Raw genomic sequence first — 19,678 nt, 5'->3', positions numbered from 1 at the left:
TAACCTTTTCGTTATTTTCAGGCATTTTTTTTAGAATTTTCAAAGAATTTTAATCGTAGTGCAATACTTTTTTTCAACGTAATATGTTCAGATACATGATGTATGTATATACATATATACATAACTATTTACTCTTTTTAGTATATATTTTCAGGCCACATGTACGGTACGTTTCCTACAGACTACAACTCGACAACAAGATGGAATCACAGTTGTTATCCCACCTAGCATTTGAAAGATTACTTCATTAAAAATCACTTTACTGAGTCTTCTTCGATCACCTTTGATGATTAAAAGATTATAAACGCTTCCGAAGACCTCGCGCAATTCGTAAAATGGATTTCTTAATTTTGGTCACCCATAATAATAATAATAATAATAGATTGGCGCTTACACATATGTTAGTGTTTGGCCGAGCTTCTCCTCAGATATGTGGCGTGCGCCTTGATGTTGTCACACTAGGCGGTGGGACCTACAGTTTTACGCCGACTCCGAACGGCGATTGCCTTTTTACGAGAAGCCGGTTTTCATGGCAGAAATACACTCGGTGGTTTGCCATTGTCTGCCGAGGGGCAAACGCTGTTAAGAAAAAATCTTTTTTCTATATTTTTTGCGATGTTTCTTTGACCAGGGCTTGAACCCAGGTGCTGCGGAGTGGAAGCGCGATCGTCGAAATCGTCGAAAAATATACAGTGCTGCAAGTTTTTCCGTTTTAATACACTAGTCGAGCATAAATTTTTGGCAATGACGTGAAATTTTCGATACGATTCGACCCTAGAAAAACGACTAGAATTCGACACGACTCGCAATGAGGCGGAATATTTTTAATTTTTATACACGTACGGACAATATTATTTTCACAAAGAACTTTTCACAATGCGTGCAAAGTTTTTTAACTAATTTCTTTTCGCCTTTTTTATTACGTCAAAAACATAAAGATAAAATGTGAAAACTTGGTGCAAAACTCAGGAATATTCAATAAATTTCCAACGCGGTTTTTGGCAATTTTTTTCTGACTATGTCTTCTATATGCGGAAGGCACTGTTAGAAAGAAAAACATTGCCAAAAATCAACGCGATTTGTTAGTAACTGGAAACATGCACTTTATTGTATTAAAATTGCATACTCTGAAATCTTTCTAGAAGATCTCTTTCAAAAGTCGAAAACTCATAAAGGGTATTCTCTGAGTCTTGCAAAGCCCTTGCATGGTGCACAGATTGCACGGTAAAAACCGGTTTTCGTATGGGACAGCTTTGCAAACCGTGCAATCCGTGCACCGTGCAAGGGCTTTGCAAGACTCAGAGAATACCCCTATTAACTTTCTGAATGCTGCATAAAGTTATACATTTTATTTTTATGTTTTTTTTTGTAATATGAGCTATGTTTTTTATACAAAATTTGCGAAAATAAATTGTAATAAAAAACTTTGCATACATTGTAAAAAGTTCTCTGTGTCAATTAATTTTATCTGGGAGGGTAATTTTCAAATATTTTCAACTGTAATAATGGATTTTATTCAAGAACCATTTCGGTATTTTATTAACGCTTCTTTTAAACTTAATATAATATGCTTATTTGCTAATTATAAATTAACTTATTACTTATTTAATTTTTCCCATCGCAAACGATATGAGAAGACGGAAAAAGGACTCGGGGATAGACTCGAAGATAATTAGAAATACCAACTGAAAAATTACTTGAAAGAGGCACAGAAAAATTTACAAATACGACTAAAAAATGTCTCAAAAAATACTCGCAAATGATAAGAAATACAACTGAAATATCATTTAAATAACCGTCACAAATAAATATAAATACGACTAGAAAAAGGGTCAAAACTGATCAGAAGACTCGTCAAGAGTCGCGGCCAGGAGGGTACCATTTTCTACCGACAAAATACTATTTTTATGATTAGATATATGAGCACATTTATGATTGTTCTAATCGCACAGAGGACTCAAAAAAGACTCGAATATGATCAATAATTTCAGAAAATCCTGCGCGGGTTATGTCTGATAAAAAAAGGATTTTGATTGATTATAACAGATTTGTTTGATCCATGCTAAGGGCACGCAGGTTCTGAAATCCGATGGAATGTGAATATCGTTAACTTAATTCACAAAAGCCCTAACCAACACTTTTTTCGAAACCTGGTCGCATCCGCATTTCCGCATTATCCAGACGTTAACTGGGCCAGAGTTATGCGGGTTTGCCTTAAATCGCTTGACCATACGCTGTCCGTAAATTCGTTACAGCCAACCACAAATTGCTTGCTGAACATTAGGTTGCTTTAAAGTGGGAGCACAGAAGTTTCACTGTGTACGTAGTGTTGGGTAATATCAAGATGTACCCCTTCACTGTCCCGAGAGCTGAGTTCTAGGAAGTCTGAAGCTTTGTCTATCAATTGCCCACGACATCTCTTTGTCTTTGCCCCAAGTTCTGTTGGGTAGCGGACTAATGACCTTGTTGATGCTCTGTACTTTGTTGGCAATGGCAGTTGTATACGGGGTTGGCAAGCCATCAAACGTAACCCCTACAATTTACAGGCTGTTTTCCGTAGGAATTGGTGCGTCATCGACGTAGATCCCTAATCCAAGATATGGTTCGGTTCCATGCAATTAAATAAGAAGCGAGAAATTTCGAACACTGGTCATCAGTTCCACTCGTCAGAGTATGGGATCAGGGAAACAGGGTGCATTCCAAAACGTCAAAATACAAAGCATCAGTCTCTTTTATTTCTAAACCTCATTCGATTGTGATGCCAAATGGGCGCAACCATGTTTAGACGATAATTTTCAAATAGGTTGCGCAAGTTGGGCTTTTACTCCTAGTGCGGTTGGTGAGATCGGAGATGTAGAAGTTAAACAGTAGCAGGGACACTACACACCCCTGTGGGACGCCTTGCCTTATCCTTCTTGAAGTTGATGTTTGATTGCCAAAGGCTACTGACGACTTCTCAGACAATTCGCAGAGTTGATTGGTTGCTCATGCGAGCTCCGAGGGCCGTTAGTTGGAGGCGGAAGGTGACGTAAGGCTTGAACAGCAAAGTTAGATCGCCAAAACAACAGCCCTCGATCGAATAAACCCTGAGGCATACATCCGAAGGTCTTAGTCCAACCGATATCAAATAAGAGTTAAATTCTACTCTGGGGGATTCTACTACTTCGTTTACAGCGGCTAAATAATTAGTAGTTCAGTTTAAGCGAGGTCGTAAAAGGTCGTAAGAGGTTGAATTTCGAGATGGGATTGATCGGGATTGAAATTTTTGCCCGTGCCTATCTCTAATCTATATATATGTCCAAATGCTGTTGGTAAGTGATTTACGAACTCTGCACTTTGGCTGGGGCTCTTCCGGCAAGCGGTGGCAATTTACTCCACCGTGTCACCACTTCTGGTGATGCAGAGGGTGCTAATTCCTTTTTTTTTACATTCAACAATTTTTTAATCGGCCGAAAAAAGCCGACTAAACAGCAAAAGTACGACGCCACGACGTCTNTTTTACATTCAACAATTTTTTACTCGGCCGAAAAAAGCCGACTAAACAGCAAAAGTACGACGCCACGACGTCTTAACAATCGGGCGCAGAACATATGTATGTCATCAATTCCATTGCCGAACGACAATATCTAACAATCGTCGTTAAGTGCCGGACAAAAGTATTGGCACAGAGAATTTTTGGCAATAAATGCAAAGTTTTTTATTCTAATTTATTTTCAATATTTTTTAATAAAAATAAAGTTCGTACTTCACCAAAAAACATAAAAACAAAATCTCTAAACTTTGTGCAAAACTCAGGAAAATTCAATAAATTTGCATCCTAATTTGCACTTTTTATTCAGATTTTTTAGAGAAATTCTAAGTATGTAGTTTTATAGCCCAACTAATTTTAGTATAACAAAGTGCAAGTTTGAAGTATCTAAAAAATTGCGTTGATTTTTGGACATTTTTTTAGTAGAAGGTGTTGCTCATTTTCTCCATACAAAAAATAATTGTCGAACATACTTTGTACGGAAGAACTGACTGAAAACAAATTCCCAACAATCAATGCGATTTTTTAGCACCTTCAAGCTTGCACTTTGTTTTGCTAAAATTAGTTGAGCTATAAAACTACATACTTAGAATTTTTCTAAAAAATCTGAATAGAAAGTTGCAAATAAGTATGCAAATTTATTGAATTTTCCTGAGTTTTGCACAAAATTTAGAGATTTAGTTTTTGTGTTTTTTGGTGTAGGACGAACTATATATTTATAAAAAATTATCGAAAATAAATTAGAATAAAAAAACTTTTCAGATATTGCGAAAAATTCTCTGTGCCAATACTTTTGTCCGGCACTGTATAAGTATATTATGGCGGCCGCTGTGGTGTAGTGGTAAGCAGTGCGCGCTTCCACTCCTCATGGCCTGGGTTCAATCCTTGGTCAAAGCAACATCACGAAAAATATAGAAAAGTTTTTTCTTAACAGCGGTCACCCCTCGACAAGCAATGGCAAACCTCCACAAACAACATCAAGGCACACGCCACCAATCGGAGGAGAAGCTCGGCCAAACACTAACATACATATTCCGTGGAGTCTAATGGGTCGAGTAGGGATGGCAACCGAACTTCAGTTGGTTTTACCTGACCAAGATAAATGCAGTTGTGTCCCAAGAAATACCCGGCATGCGGAGTCATCTCACGACTCGTGACACCTCTTCCCACACCCGTTAATTGAGTTTGACTTCAACGATTGCGGAGGGCCCGATCGCGATAAGCTTTGGTCAACAGTGAGGTCACTGTCCAATCCGACTAAGCACGACGACAGGGTCAAAATTTCTTTCGGCTACCATGCTTCGTCGGACCCAGAGCGATGCGCGAGCTACTTTAGCCGGTAATTCATAATGCATCCTCCGGCGGACAAAGCCAAGCGTCGAGTGACCAGAAGGCTGCACAAACTGCCAACCACCTGTGCCCCTCTTGCTTTCACTAGCGGTGAAGTTCGATTGGCCATCGGTAAGGCGAAAGCCTCCAAACCATGGGGCCCGACGGAATACGCATGTTTATGCTGAAAAATTGGAGTCCTGCGGGAGTAGCGTATCTAACGGAGGTCCGCAATCTGTTAATGGCCACTCTCATCATTCAAGACATCTGGAAGATGGGGAGAGTGGTCCCACTGCTCAAACCGGAGAAACCAGCCAACGAAGGAAGGCTTATCGTCCGAAAATTCTCCTTTCCCCGGTAGCGAAGACACTAGAGGCCTTGCTACTCCCGTATTTCATAAACCCCGCGACCTCAACGAAGCATCAGCATGGTTTCCGTAAAGTGCACAGTACAACAACAGCACTTAATGCCATAAACACGCAGATAACGCGTGGCCTAAACCGCAACCGTCCCTGTCAGAAAACTATTCTAATAGCGCTGGACCTGTCAAAGGTGTTTGACACCGTCAGCCGCTCCACGCTGCTAGAAAACATAGAGGCCTCCTCTCTCCCACAGAGGCTCAAACGGCGATCGGCGAATTATCTAGGTGGTCCACACTCATCAGTAATGTTTAAAGACAAATCGAGCAAACCTTGAAAAATAAAACAGAGGCTTCCACAGAGTGCTGTCCTTTCCCCATTACTGTTTAACTACTATATTTCAAAGCTCCCTCAACCACCAGAGAGAGAGTTACGATTGTCTCCTATGCTGGCGATTGTTCGATAATGGCGCCTGGGACGGTGAATAACCCCAAAATACTCGGAGTAACCTTCCACAGTCTTCTTTCCTTCTCTGCGGACGCAACCGCTATTGTCAACAAAGTACAGAACCGCAACAAAGTCCTTAGGTGGCTAGCCGGCAGTACTTGGAGCAAAGACAAAAAAACGTTACTGGCAACATACAAGGCAATAGGCCGGCCGGTTTTAAATTAAGCAGTACCAATGTGGAAGCAGGGGACTAGTAGGACGCAGAGGATGAAGCTGCAGACGATTAAAAACACTGCACTTCTGACAGCGACTGGATGTCTTCTGATGTCGCCAGAACACCACGTGCACGACGAGACGAAAATGCTCCCCATAAAGAAGCACAACACAATGCTCTGCAAGCAATTCCTAGTAGGGAGCCACAGACGTGGACACCCGAACCGACACTTGCTTGACGAGGAGCGCTCGCCAAGGCATGTCACAAGGCATCTTTACTAACCGGCGGACGAAGTCCAGAGGTTCATTAAGCAACTTCGCTCGGGCTACTGCAGCAGGGTAAACTCATACCTGAGCAGATTCGACGCAGATGTATCTCTTCGAACATATCTTCGTATGCCCGGAAAACCCGACACAGCTAACGCCTTTGTCCCTGTGGACCTCATTGAGGCTGCACGATTCTTGAGGCTTCCGTTAGTTGGGCTTGACGACAACGACTGAGATATTAACCGATCTGGGCGGGGTTGTTGTAGCCGCTACCACCACAACAACAATAACAACAACAGCTAAGTGGACGATATACTAAATCTGATTCGTTCAAACGTTGCCTCATGTATAAAAATTTCATTTTTCTATATATTATGACTATACCTCAATGCACTTCTTACACTTATCATAAAGGGCTTTTAACTGAGTGAAAAAATACTCGGCGGCTTTGTCATCGAAATGCTCGTCTACCGCCGCCTTCCTTTCTTCTGCACTCGAAAATCTTCGTCTTCGGAGGCTTTTCTTCAAATTAGAGATGCACTTTTGGCAACAATATGGCATGACAGTCTCCGTTCATTACAGTTTTTTTAGGAAGATAGTCGACGAACAGAATACCTTTACAATCCAAAAAAAAACTATGGTAAAGTCAGTTTTTGGACGCTCTGACCTGGGACCATCTTCCAGCGACTCCCTGCTATGATTTCATTCTCGGCCCCAACGTGTGATGGTGGCAAATGAAGGTCCAGACTCCCATTTTGTTTTTTGTGAGGAATCGGTACTGGTGGTGATGTTTACGGCTCAATTGCTGAAAGCGTAATGATGTTAATGACATGAGATTCGGTATTTATACTACTGAGGATACTAGCAGTTAGTGCCACACAACACAAGATATTAATGGCACTTAAAAGTACTTAGGCTCAAGACTTTTCATCCTCCCCGCTGATTAATACAAACCCAAACTTGTTCGACGCAACAATTAGTAAAATCGCATAGTAGTAAAGTGTAGAGTTCGTTTATTGGACTTGAAATGTTAACAGCATTTGTGTTCTTACTTACGAAAGTATGGATTTCGTTTACATTTTTTTATATAATTTTTTTTTACATAATAGTTAGCGTACATAGCAATAATGCCTATTCTTTAATTGTGGCTTCTAAGCGAATTTGTGTCAATCGATTTGTGAAGGTGCTATAATTTCATTGCTGGAAAAAAATTGCACAACATTCCGTTATGCAACATGTGTTTTTATATAGTGCGCTATGTGGCCAATAAAGTTTATGGAACATTTGTTGCTCGGTGCTATAATTGGAAAAATGATGCTATAAATAATTTAGCGTACATTACAATTAATTGTCTTATTTCGTTGATATCAAGTCACGACACGATACATACATACATACAGGCCGTATGAATAAAACCTATGCAATTGCTTATTCTTAAAATTTCAGACCTTTTACGCGATTTATACAAATAAATTTAAGTAAAAGGACTGAAATTTTAAGAATAAGCAATTGCTTAGTTCTTATTCATATGGCTCAATGAAACACATTAAATAGAAAAATAAAAATGAGCTAATTAAAATTTAGCTTTCAAAGACGAATGCTGATTACATTTTAACTTACTTTTTTATATTGCAACTCAGATTTGACAATTTTTGAGGCAATAGATAATAATTCAGACAAAAACTACTTTTAGTATTTATAAAGGACACAAATTTATATGTACTTATGTATGTAACTTTCATAAAGAACATACATATATAGTTTAAGGAAATTAAGTTTTTTAGGTATGAATATTAAGTCCAAGCCCAACTTGGACACAACAAAAGCAATATTTTCTCATGTGCTTATGTGAAGAGACTTCACAGGTCGTACTGAAAGTGTATGCCTGCCAGCAAAACTATATGCGCTGTTACAGCATTTTATAAGTTATATTCATGAAATATATTTAAGGGAAATCCTTTGAAGGATAGAATACTGGATTGTTCTGGATTTCTTGCGGGGTGGCAACTTTCATTAATGTCCCGGAAAGCTTGTTTTTACTAAAGTATTTTTTTTTTGCACTTTTTATAATATTAACGTGAGAATATATTTATGTGGTGTTCAAGTACGACCTGGTACCATGAGTTCTTAGTTCAAGCTGAAAAGCTGCGTTACGACAAGTATTGAATAGAAAAAAAAACACAACATTTACGACTTATTTTTACACAACTAACTTAGCAGATTATCAGCCCCGCATATCATTTCACACATTATATATTAGTACATACAGCAAGGCTACCATTTCCTTTTAACTTTGCGGTTTGCGATTTAAAACAAATTTACGTTTTCAATTCACCGTTTCCACAGTAGCCAATCTTCAAATTTTGCGATTTACGAGATAACGTGCAGTAAAATTTAGATTTGAAAATTTAATCGAAAAACTTTAGCGTTACCGAAATTGAGAGCCCTCGCCATAATAAACGAATATATTTAGCTTCAATTATGAAAGTATAAACATACATATAGTTAATGTGTAAAAGTAACTTTTACGCTGTTTATTTTCATTAACAGTTTGCATTCTAAACATAGAAATTCAAAAAAAGCATTTAAAATAGCTTATCATACATAATTCAAGTTTAGGTTATACTATAATTAAATATTACTTTAAAACAGGTTTTAAAGTTAGCGAATACACGATTTGTAGGCGTTTATGTGTATCTATGTGAATCATCTTACGCTTGGCGTGCTTTCCCCTCCACTGACTTTAAAAAATTATCAACCCCAAGCGAAATGTCGCAACACTACATATTTACTTAAACATCCATTTGAAAATAAAGCAGACGGCTAATCCAATGAATGCATAAACCACTGATTTAATAACCACCGTTTGGGGCACAGTACGCGGCACAATGTTGGCAAAACGTCCACCAGTTGGTGCACGCAGTTTGGGATGATACTGCATTCTGTCTAAATTTGCTTGAATCGCACGTAGTTGTTGTGAGTGTTCTTCCAACGTTTTATTCATTTTTTCGATTGCGGATGCCAATCTGTGCAGAAGAAATAAATTGATTTTTTTTTTTTCAGATACAGATTTTACCTGAATGTCCGTATTATTAAATACCTTTTTAGCGTTTTGCTTGATGCTTTGCTTGGCAGTTTGCCCAAGTCCGGATTCGATAAACTGGAATCAGATTTGTCATCCTCGTGTGATAGCGCCAAAATGGAACGACTTTTGTGTTTAACCTTCAATAGAGAAGATGATTTAATTAACTGCATCGGATCACCAGTGACGATGCTCGGGTTACGCACCATTGGTGCCCGATGGCGTGTCTTCGTCAATACTTTGTAATTAGACTCGTATTGCTTCACATCGTTACGCTGATCCCATGGCCGCAAATCTGCATACTTGTATACCCACTATTGGAAGAAATTCAAGGTGTTAGTGGATCGAAATGTCGATCACATTAATACAGTTGCGAGCTTTTTTTAACTCTATCGTTCGTCGACATGCATACAGATAACAAATAAAAATACTAGAGAATCGCAACAGGCAAAAGCTCCAAATCCTATGCAGGCTGAGCAATTGCTTTTTGGTGGCGCCCAACAATGAATAGATAGTAAGAACGAGAGAAAGTAACTGGCAGAGCAGCACGAAATAATAAGCTAGAAAATTGGATTTTTTCGACCATTTCCAGAAGACATGTCCCACTGTAGCCAAAAGTTGAGCACATGCGTTCTCTATCTTTAAAAGTTCTTCCAGACTTTCTATGAACTTAACAATAAGTCGAAGTGTTTCGAAGAATGGCGAACGGTATAGAACCGTTAATTCACAGCGAATTCCACTTCGTTTCATTCGTTTTACGAAACTGAGTAACACTCTCATTCGGTATAATTACCTTAGTAGGATAAACAATTAGGGCCAACCGAATAAATTTAGGTATGAGTATACATATGTATGTATAACACTAATTACAGGTCAGATAACTATTCTGTGACATGTTTATCTGCTTGTTTGGAAAGCTTTTCCTCAACTTCCACGTATCTAAACTTAAGATTCTTTGAAGACTCAAGAACTTAGTACTATCAAAGTTCACATTAAGTCAGGGAACTGGCCTATTTTCAATATATGCGATTGTTCCGATTGTCATTTCTTCATTCTCACATAGTCAAGGTCAAAAATATGCTCGCTAGCTTAAAAACTTACAATCAGAAATAAAACAATATTTTATGTATATAAAATGGCATGCTAAATCTACTTCAGTTCTTACACGCACCTGTGCTGTTAGTGGATCAAAGTGGAAATGCACTGGCTCCCAATCTGTTAAAGTAAGCTTTCGTTCCTTTGCCGAGTTGCGTTGCTCTTCTTCCAACACGGTCTTTTGCTCTGTTGCGCCCACCTGATCATCATTTCGAATCGCTAAAGATACTTTCTCCCACAATCGTTCAGCTTCATTAGGTAGTTGTGCTTCCAGTGGCACAACATAGCGCACTAAACGTTTTTGTTTTGTATCTGGATCGGCTTTAAATAGTATAGACTCTTCTCCAGTCTTCGCCTCTTTGATTGTCATTTCTGTGTCCCAGTGTCCACTGATAGTAGCCATTGTTTCCTTGCCCAACTTTATTTTACCCGCTATCAAGTTGGTATAATCTGAACCGCCAAGGAATGGTTTCAGCTTAAATTCCAGTTCCGTCTTGTAACCGGTGTTCTCGCACTCAATGGTAATTTTGCCGCCCAGCTCCATGGACAACGTACCCACGAGAATGCCCTTACAATGGGCGTATGGCGTATTCAATGTATACGTTTCGCCACGTGGCAACAACGTGAGTGTGGCAACACCCTCCAATACAGCAGATGTGCTGTTGCCATAGAACTTCGATTTAGCCAAGATGGAGCAACTGATGCAGAAACCTTCCTGACGATTTGTCACATAGAAAGCTGACACAGGCGGATGATGCGACACCTGTTCAGCGATATAAAATGTACGGCTACCATTCGGGTGCTCCCAGTAACAACGGAACGTTTCGCCCAATATGGGATTGTATGGCTTCTTTAAGCCTTTGGGCTTTTTGTAGAAACCAGATAGGTACCATTGAACTACAGTTTTCATACGCGTGAATGGATCATCTTCGATTACGGCCCTTCAAATAAATAGTTGTCATGAATTTAGTTTGCTTGCATTTCTAAAACTATGATATTTATCTTTTTTCTGGCGATTTTCTCAACAAGCCACACTCACCTTGACAAGATGTCGGCATGATAATATGAATCCGATAATTTATCCAAAAATGAGCGTGGTTCGAGNCTGGCGATTTTCTCAACAAGCCACACTCACCTTGACAAGATGTCTGCATGATAATATGAATCCGATAATTTATCCAAAAATGAGCGTGGTTCGAGTATGAATGTCGGCAAAACTACTTTGCTTAGATCCATGCCTGGTCGCACTTGCTTCACTAAAATCCAGATTAAACTTTTATTTTCCTCTGCAAGCTCCTCGACCTGCTCACCGACCTGTGAAACAAAAAACAAAAATACAAATAGTAGCGCGGTTAGATTTTTTTTTTTTTTTGCAAAATTGCATGACATTTTTTTATGTTCTTTGCATTTGCTTGAATGACTTACAGAGCCGAACTCTTCTTCAGTGAGTGGCACATATGGTGTTTCGGGCTCTTCCTCGACCACGGCTTCTGGCTCTGATTCAGATTCGGTATCTACTCCTGACATAGCAGCTGGTCCACCTTCATTTTGGCTGTCGCCATCCAGATCTGTTGTTGGTGAAATGAAAAAAGGAAAAAGAAATGAAAGTTTTGAATATCCTACGTTTTTCTTTATTTAAACTTTTTGCAACAGGCTTATGATTACGGTAAAGTATGGGCAGCATTCTACAATGGGCTACAAAACTTGCAACTTCATGTGTAAATATCTCAATGCTATGTTTTGTTCAAATACGATTAATAAAATAAACTGTATAAAATTTCAAAAGGCAATGCTGAAGTTTTGTCAAGTTTTTCTTTTTCAATTCAAAAAATTGTGAATGAATTGTTTATGAAATTACAGTGAAGGACCAAATTCAAGTTGATGGTTTGTAATTAATCACTATTTCAGTGCAAGTACGTATGTGTATGTATTAAGTTTAGCTATTGCCAGGGCAAAATGAACCGGTAGCAGCAGCAGTGGAGCAAATTTGATTTTTTTCGAGTATTTATGTTAATATTATACTCTAAAGTGGCAAATTTTGTTTACCTTTTTTGTAATTTTAGGGCCCAAAATCCACAACGAAATATACNGGAACCGGTAGCAGCAGCAGTGGAGCAAATTTGATTTTTTTTCGAGTATTTATGTTAATATTTTACTCTAAAGTGGCAAATTTTGTTTACCTTTTTTGTAATTTTAGGGCCCAAAATCCACAACGAAATATACACAGTTTGTGGTTTGTGTTCTGGCGCTATTATCCGTCTCATGTGACTTAGCTACTCTACATTATGCATTATATACACTTATATACATATGCACGTTATGGTGGGTCGAAAAAATTTATTTCTCTTAAACCCCTTTGTAAATAATAATAAAAATATGTAGTTTTGTGAGGTCAATTACAAGTCTGTTAAAGATTAAGTGTAACAACCCGTACATTAATCCCTTGGCAACCCGCACATTAATCCCTAGGCAAACCGGGTTCTTAGTACAAATTTAGGGTCGCTGACGCCGAATATAACCTTCGGTTTTTCCATACTGGCTTTAATTTGCAAATTATTGCAATTTTAATGACATTTTTAGTAGCTAAAATTGGGAAACCTATCACTCCTATTCTGCAAAACTTTCGTATTCGGATTTTGCTACGAATCAAGGCANAAAATCCACAACGAAATATACACAGTTTGTGGTTTGTGTTCTGGCGCTATTATCCGTCTCATGTGACTTAGCTACTCTACATTATGCATTATATACACTTATGTATATACATATGCACGTTATGGTGGGTCGAAAAATTTATTTCTCTTAAACCCCTTTGTAAATAATAATAAAAATATGTAGTTTTGTGAGGTCAATTACAAGTCTGTTAAAGATTAAGTGTAACAACCCGTACATTAATCCCTTGGCAACCCGCACATTAATCCCTAGGCAAACCGGGTTCTTAGTACAAATTTAGGGTCGCTGACGCCGAATATAACCTTCGGTTTTTCCATACTGGCTTTAATTTGCAAATTATTGCAATTTTAATGACATTTTTAGTAGCTAAAATTGGGAAACCTATCACTCCTATTCTGCAAAACTTTCGTATTCGGATTTTGCTACGAATCAAGGCAAATTTATTCATTGAGATGAACCAGTTCTTTAGATCATTTAGTTCAAGAACTACCCAAGCCTACTGCACAGGTTTCCGCAAGGTATGCAGCATGATGATTTTTTATTTTTCTTAACGTAGCAGGAAACAGTGGAGTCGTGTTTCTCGTCTCAAAAGTCTATAATGTTAGCGTAATAATAATAATAATAATAATAATAGATTGGCGCTTACACATATGTTAGTGTTTGGCCGAGCTTCTCCTCCGATTTGTGGCGTGCGCCTTGATGTTGTCACACAAAGCGGAGGGACCTACAGTTTTACGCCGACTCCGAACGGCGATTGTATTTTTATGAGAAGCTGTTTTTCATGGCAGAAATACACTCGGGGGTTTGCCATTGCCTGCCGAGGGATGACCGATGTTAAGAAAAAACCTTTTTTCTATATTTTTGCGATGTTGCTTTGACCAGGGTTTGAACCCAGGCATTGTGGAGTGGAAGCGCGCACTGCTTACCACTACACCACAGCGGCCGTAGCGTAATAAAATATACAAAAAAAAATTTAAAAAATTTGGAACAAATCCGGTGGATTTTGCATGTTTTCCCGAAGACCACTATTTTTTACCAATTTTTTTAAAGTCAAGGAGTGATTGTGGGTCAATGGCAATATTTTTCCGTGAAAGGGAATAAAATTAGCTTTCAAAAATATTTTGTTCCATATCAGAATGTTGCTCCTGTCGAAAGCGCTGCGATTAATTCGCAAGGAGTGTTCAAAAAGCACACTGTGCGGCGTTTCAAGGCGACTGCTGGGAGATGGCGGCAGTACATGCCAAAGGTGGCCGTTTGTTTTTTTTTTTTTGCTTTCAAAGTTTTTGAAGAAAACAACATATAACACGAATTATTTTTAATGTTTGAAAAATACAGTGGTCAATTCGTTAAATCTTGCTTAAAATAAATTTGTATTTGGTATCATTTTATCATTTCTAAGCATGGTTTCGTTTTTCAAAACATGGTCACCTAAATTGTAAATGTGAAGAAATGGTATCACCTGTTTACGCTACCGCTCCAATTCTGTTAAAGTAGGCGAAGTGCAGGGCGAACGGTGAACGACGGCATGCATCGCCCAATTTGACGAACTTCGCCGTTCGCCGGGTATTGTGTTTCAAGCATTAGCGCTAGATACGAATAACCAAATAAACCCATAATACATTCGCAAGGAAAGAAACTTGAGTGAGCGATGTCGCCATTAATTTTCGGGATAAGCAGTAAACGTTTACCTTCAAGAATTAGCAAACACAAAAACAGTTAACCGGGAAAAGCTGATTGCAATCTATTTTCGCCTATCTCTGAGGGCGAACTAGACCAAGTGGAGGCGCATGTAAAAAAGCATTACTAAAATCGAAACGGTAATAACCCGAGGGATGCCATTTTACTTTTCTTTTACTATGATATGTAGCACCCGTAGGCGCAATAAACTTTTTAGTAAAATATCGCATTTATTTTTTATAGATTCCTCTTTTTCATATTACTAATGTTTTTTTTTTTTGTTTTTTGTGCAGATAGGTTCCTCTATTTTATAAATTTAAACGTGAAGATTTTCCCATTTTTTAAATTTTTCAGTATTTAAGTACATGTTCAGTTTTCTAATTTCTTCAAACAGACAATTGTTGTCTATTTTACTACTTGCCATTTTTTTCAGATAATAGCTTAAAACAAGAAGCAATCGGCCCTATTATGGTTGTCGACGTCGACGTCGCTGTCATTTTTTCGTAAAAAAAAAATAGCCTTCGCAAGTCCAACGCCAGCTACGCTGACCGCAGTATGTAGTTTTGCAGGGAAACCCTTTCCGTAAAAAATACTGTGGTCGACAACTATAATAGGGCCGAGTATCTGTCCAATTTACTTACAAGTCTAACAAATAAGGGAAGACATTTTTCTTCAAATCGAAATTTACTATATTGAAGGACAAAGTCATTCAAGATAAGACTAATTTCTGTACTTGAAATGTATCTTTCTTCGATATAAGGAATAAAAACTCCTTCTTCAATCTGATCGTTGAAATGGCATTTCCACGTTTTGATTTTTTCGGTTTTTTGCAATTTACTCGAAATTTTGAGGGTGTAGAGTCAAACGGATCTCAGATTCGTATTCAGTGGATCGAAATATAGTCGGTAGGTGGGTCTGCTTTAAAGCGCACAACACTTTTTTTTGTGCGTTGCGGCGTAAAGGCAACCCATTTTAGTGCTGTCGGAAGCGGCTTTGAAGTCGACAAATAGATGGTGAGTATCGATCCATTTTTCACGGGTCTTTTCCTAGATTTGGCGTATTATGAATACCTGGAGTATGGTGGATTTTTTAGGTCTAAAGCCACACTGATTAGGCCCAACCAGTTCGTTGACTGTCCACAATTAGCCATTCAAAAAATTCTGCTGATTGCACCATGATACAAAAACCAAGGTAGTTCCATTGTCACTTTTTCGTCGCCATATTAACAACCTGACAATTAAGCAGATTGTGACATTTCGTGCTACCATACCCAATATCTAAAATCCTTAAAATTTTCTTATTAATATTTTGTTGATTTAAAAATATTTTGTTCTTAAGCATAGCATAATAAGAAATAAACAAGAAATAAGTGTGAAATTCCACATTTCCTTGAAACATTTTGCAACATGAAGCTAGCAACACAATTTTCAAGACATTTTTAAATACATACCATACCATACAAAGTTCCAGGACTCTACCACAAGATATGCACTATGAAAAATTCGATTTCTATGGGAGGTTCTACACGCACTTTAAATATCGGTTTTGTTTTAGCCTATAACCATTATTGGAAAACTTGTGTCCGAAATTTCAAAAAAAAAGCCGGTATGGGCATTGTGACTCCTCAAGCGAAATAAACTAATGATTGCAAAAAATGAAATCAAACATCGTAGTTGACCAAAAAAGAATATTAGACTTCATTTACTCAACTTCTCAGAATGTAGAAAAGCTAAGAAATATATAATAAGATAGGATATGTTAAAACACCTCCAAAAAATTTACTAAAGACGACCCTAGCCTACACAAATCAGTTTTATTGAAAATTTGGTTTTATCTATTTATTTTATCCTTCAATTTTGGGTGTGTCAAAATTGTATGTGAAAACAATATGTGTTGCTAGAAAAATTTTACGGCCCATGAGTTCCAAAGTAAATCCATTGCTGTTAAATGGACAAAGACAATATGTATTAAATAACACATCGAAATGTGTAATTTCAGTAATTTGTGTAAATGTGTAATTTCAGAATTACATCAGAATCACGTATCCGATATAGAAAACTACATTGTGAATTAATGAGATGACATGAGGACACTAACATAATTTTAAAATATGTTCACTAAAATTGTATTAATATTAAAATAATGATTTGGCAAGTTGTTATCGAATTTAATGTAAAATTTAAACGTTTTCAAAATAAGATATTGATTAGTTTTAAAAGGTATATATTAATACAACTATTTACTTTATAATCCCAAATTTAGGATATAAAATGTCCCACACCAAAAAACTTACAATTGGGTAATGCCGCTTCGAATTTTTCACAATTGAGCAATTGTCAAAAATCTGCTTTTTAATCAAAAAGTTGTTTATTGAAACTACCTTTTTTGTATCATGGATTGCACTATAAACGAATGAAGGAATAATTTGTCGAAATTTCATCGAATTTCAAAAATTAGTAATCAAATTAAAGACCTTAGCCTGTGGTTGTGATTCTGGTAACAGCGGAAGAGGAATGCCCCCTCAGTTGGCACAGAAGAGAAACGATTCGGTCAAAATCGCTTAGGCGGTTACAGCGCCAATAAAGAAAAAGAAGAAGTCTGTGAACGTCCGATAAAGTTTAATTTTTTTGATTAGAACTTTTTTATTGGTACAGGGTAATTTGAAATCTGATGAAATTAAAAACCTGCACGGTTTTACATGAAATATGGCACTCGGATCGCTTATAACTCTGACTAGCATTTGGAATATATTTTTTTTAGGTTTTTGAAATTTAATTTGGTTGTTTTATTTATTTGTGAAAAAAACGATTGTTATTCTCATGGGATTTGCTGACGGATAATTATTTCTGTTTTCGAACAGGCCCAATTTGTTCCACCGTTTATGGTTACATAACTTAAAGGGTTTAATTCGAACACAGGTCATCAACAGTATTCGATATTAGGCTTACGGCTGACACAAATTTTCGAAATTAGAATATTTTAATAGCTAACAGTGAAAGCGTATGCAATATTTACATATTTCGGAAAATATTTACAATCAAGTGAAGATTATGTAGCATTGATATGAATTTTAATGAAGCTTGAATGCCATCCATGGGTGTTTTATGTATGCAGCTACATAGCATTCATACATACATACATACATATGTATGTACAATTTTCTACTCAAATCTAAACTCTTAATTCGGCTTATCTAGCAATTTACGACCAATGCAAATTAATTTAATAATAAAACATCAAACTGGCCAAACCCTTAACGTTGACCTCAAATGGTGGCGCACTCAGTGGACGTAATGTGCTCGTTCTAGTTTTGGCGTCTATAGGCTGCTCTACAGAATCACCGGAGGAGGATGACTCATGCGACATCGGACCTAGTGATGCGGATTTCATGAATTGATTTTGGCGGCGTGCCTTCAATCTTAATGACTGATGTGTTTGTAATATTGTTGGAAAATCAACACTAGAAACATCACTTAGATCACCCATTGAACTAGCGCCCTCGAACGATTGAGGTTTGCCCAAATGTTTTGCTTTGCGAAGTTTGCGTAAGTTTTTCTCCGCTGAGTTGGCAACAATGCGTTCCCAATTGGTCATTGTCGTGTAGAGTTGCTGAAATATTGGTGTCTGTGCGCGAGATGCCAAACTTGTATCGGAACTGCCATGTGATTTGCTCAACTCAGGCACCATTAAATATTGAGAATAGCGTTTTTGTAGGCTGCCACTTGGTGAGAAGCGCTCGATTTGTGGGTCTTGGAGAATTTTTTTTTGTTTTTTGTTTTTACCCATTAAAAGCATATAATTGAGTGAATTTCCAAACAGAATAAGCAACAAAGTAAAACTACTAGGTAAATATTGCACATATCGCATCCTAAATCAAAAACTATTTTTCAAAATAAATTTTTTCACATAAATCAGTTCACAGGCCATATTTCTAACGTCCACCAAAATACTTATCGTCTTCAGCGATTTTGATTTAGCGTGCGATATGTATGTATCTATGTATAGTGATTCCCTTGAAAAGTAAACCGAGCTCTAATGTATGCCTGCAGGCATCGGAACAACTTGGTTTTAGTCTCATTTTAAAAAAAGAAAAGAAATATACGGCGAAACATACAAAAGCGTTGAACATTAGACCATATAATGCGATATGGCGCAGAAATATGAAGTATTTACCCTGTCGGAAAATCAACTACTTTAGACGTCATTCTTCGTTTTTTTGTAGGCAATTGACTTTGTTTAATAAGTACTTTTCTATTAGTTGAAATTCATCCTGTTTTCTTGTAGGCAATTGATTTTATTAGCCTAGCGATATCTAGGAGAAAGCCAATTGAACGATTCTGCATACGATTTAAACTACTTTGAAATAGCTGAAAGAACTTGCATTTGTTTCAAAGTAATTTATTTCCAACTAGTTTTTCAATTGATGATTTTAATTTTAATTAGTTTCTAATTTAAATTTTTTGAGTCTGTCTACTCTATTCCGATAGGGATATTATGTCGATTTTTTACATTTACTGTGAGAGGATTTAAAAAACGCAAACAATACTTTTTCAGCACTTTAGGAACAGCTATACGATTTTCGTATGGTACGAGTAAAATATCACTTCCACGGTGAACATAAAATTCTCTAGAACATGCGGTTAATTTCAAGACCTTACGAACAGGTACTCATATTTTTTTTACTAATAATCTTTATGATATATATTTCAAAGTAAATGTTTTGATAAAAACAAAACCAACTAAATGATAAATAACTTCACGTGAATAAGGTTTCATGAAATACAATTGGGCGCCAAACGCAACTAAACTGATTAGTCGATAGCGCACCGATTCTAGTATTTTTTGGAAATGTACCGTTCGTAGAATAGTAAGAGTAAAATTACGTGTATTTATAACTTCTCTGTTTCTAAGCCCAACAGGGTTTTTTTTATCAATTGTCACCATGACTTTTTCCACCTGCCTTCATAATCGAAACACTGTGCGACATAGGGTTAATTTTATCAATGT

General features: G+C 37.3%; 1 protein-coding gene across 2 annotated transcripts in view; it reads right to left on the bottom strand.

Moving 5' to 3' along the window:
* Nucleotides 1–7,140: 7,140 nt before the first annotated feature.
* Orp8 (Oxysterol-binding protein-related protein 8) overlaps nucleotides 7,141–19,678 on the bottom strand; it is a 37,266-nt gene continuing 24,728 nt past the window's right edge. Inside the window, exons 6-11 of one of the 2 annotated variants that reach the window (XM_017620804.1) lie at nucleotides 11,747–11,889; nucleotides 11,457–11,635; nucleotides 10,398–11,262; nucleotides 9,433–9,540; nucleotides 9,245–9,366; nucleotides 7,141–9,170 (exon numbers count right to left, since the gene is read on the bottom strand). In XM_017620804.1, the coding sequence (XP_017476293.1) occupies nucleotides 8,933–9,170; nucleotides 9,245–9,366; nucleotides 9,433–9,540; nucleotides 10,398–11,262; nucleotides 11,457–11,635; nucleotides 11,747–11,889 (1,655 nt within the window). In that variant the 3' untranslated portion in view covers nucleotides 7,141–8,932. Of the gene's footprint in view, nucleotides 9,171–9,244; nucleotides 9,541–10,397; nucleotides 11,263–11,456; nucleotides 11,636–11,746; nucleotides 11,890–19,678 lie in introns of both variants that reach the window. The other variant, XM_017620803.1, reaches the window with a different exon arrangement.

Source organism: Rhagoletis zephyria, unplaced genomic scaffold (assembly GCF_001687245.7).
Source record: "Rhagoletis zephyria isolate East Lansing unplaced genomic scaffold, Rhagoletis_zephyria_1.1 Rzeph_scaffold_02257, whole genome shotgun sequence".
NCBI lineage: Eukaryota > Metazoa > Arthropoda > Insecta > Diptera > Tephritidae > Rhagoletis > Rhagoletis zephyria.
The sequence above is the reverse complement of the archived record's forward strand: the minus strand, read 5'-3'. Positions and strand labels throughout refer to the sequence as shown.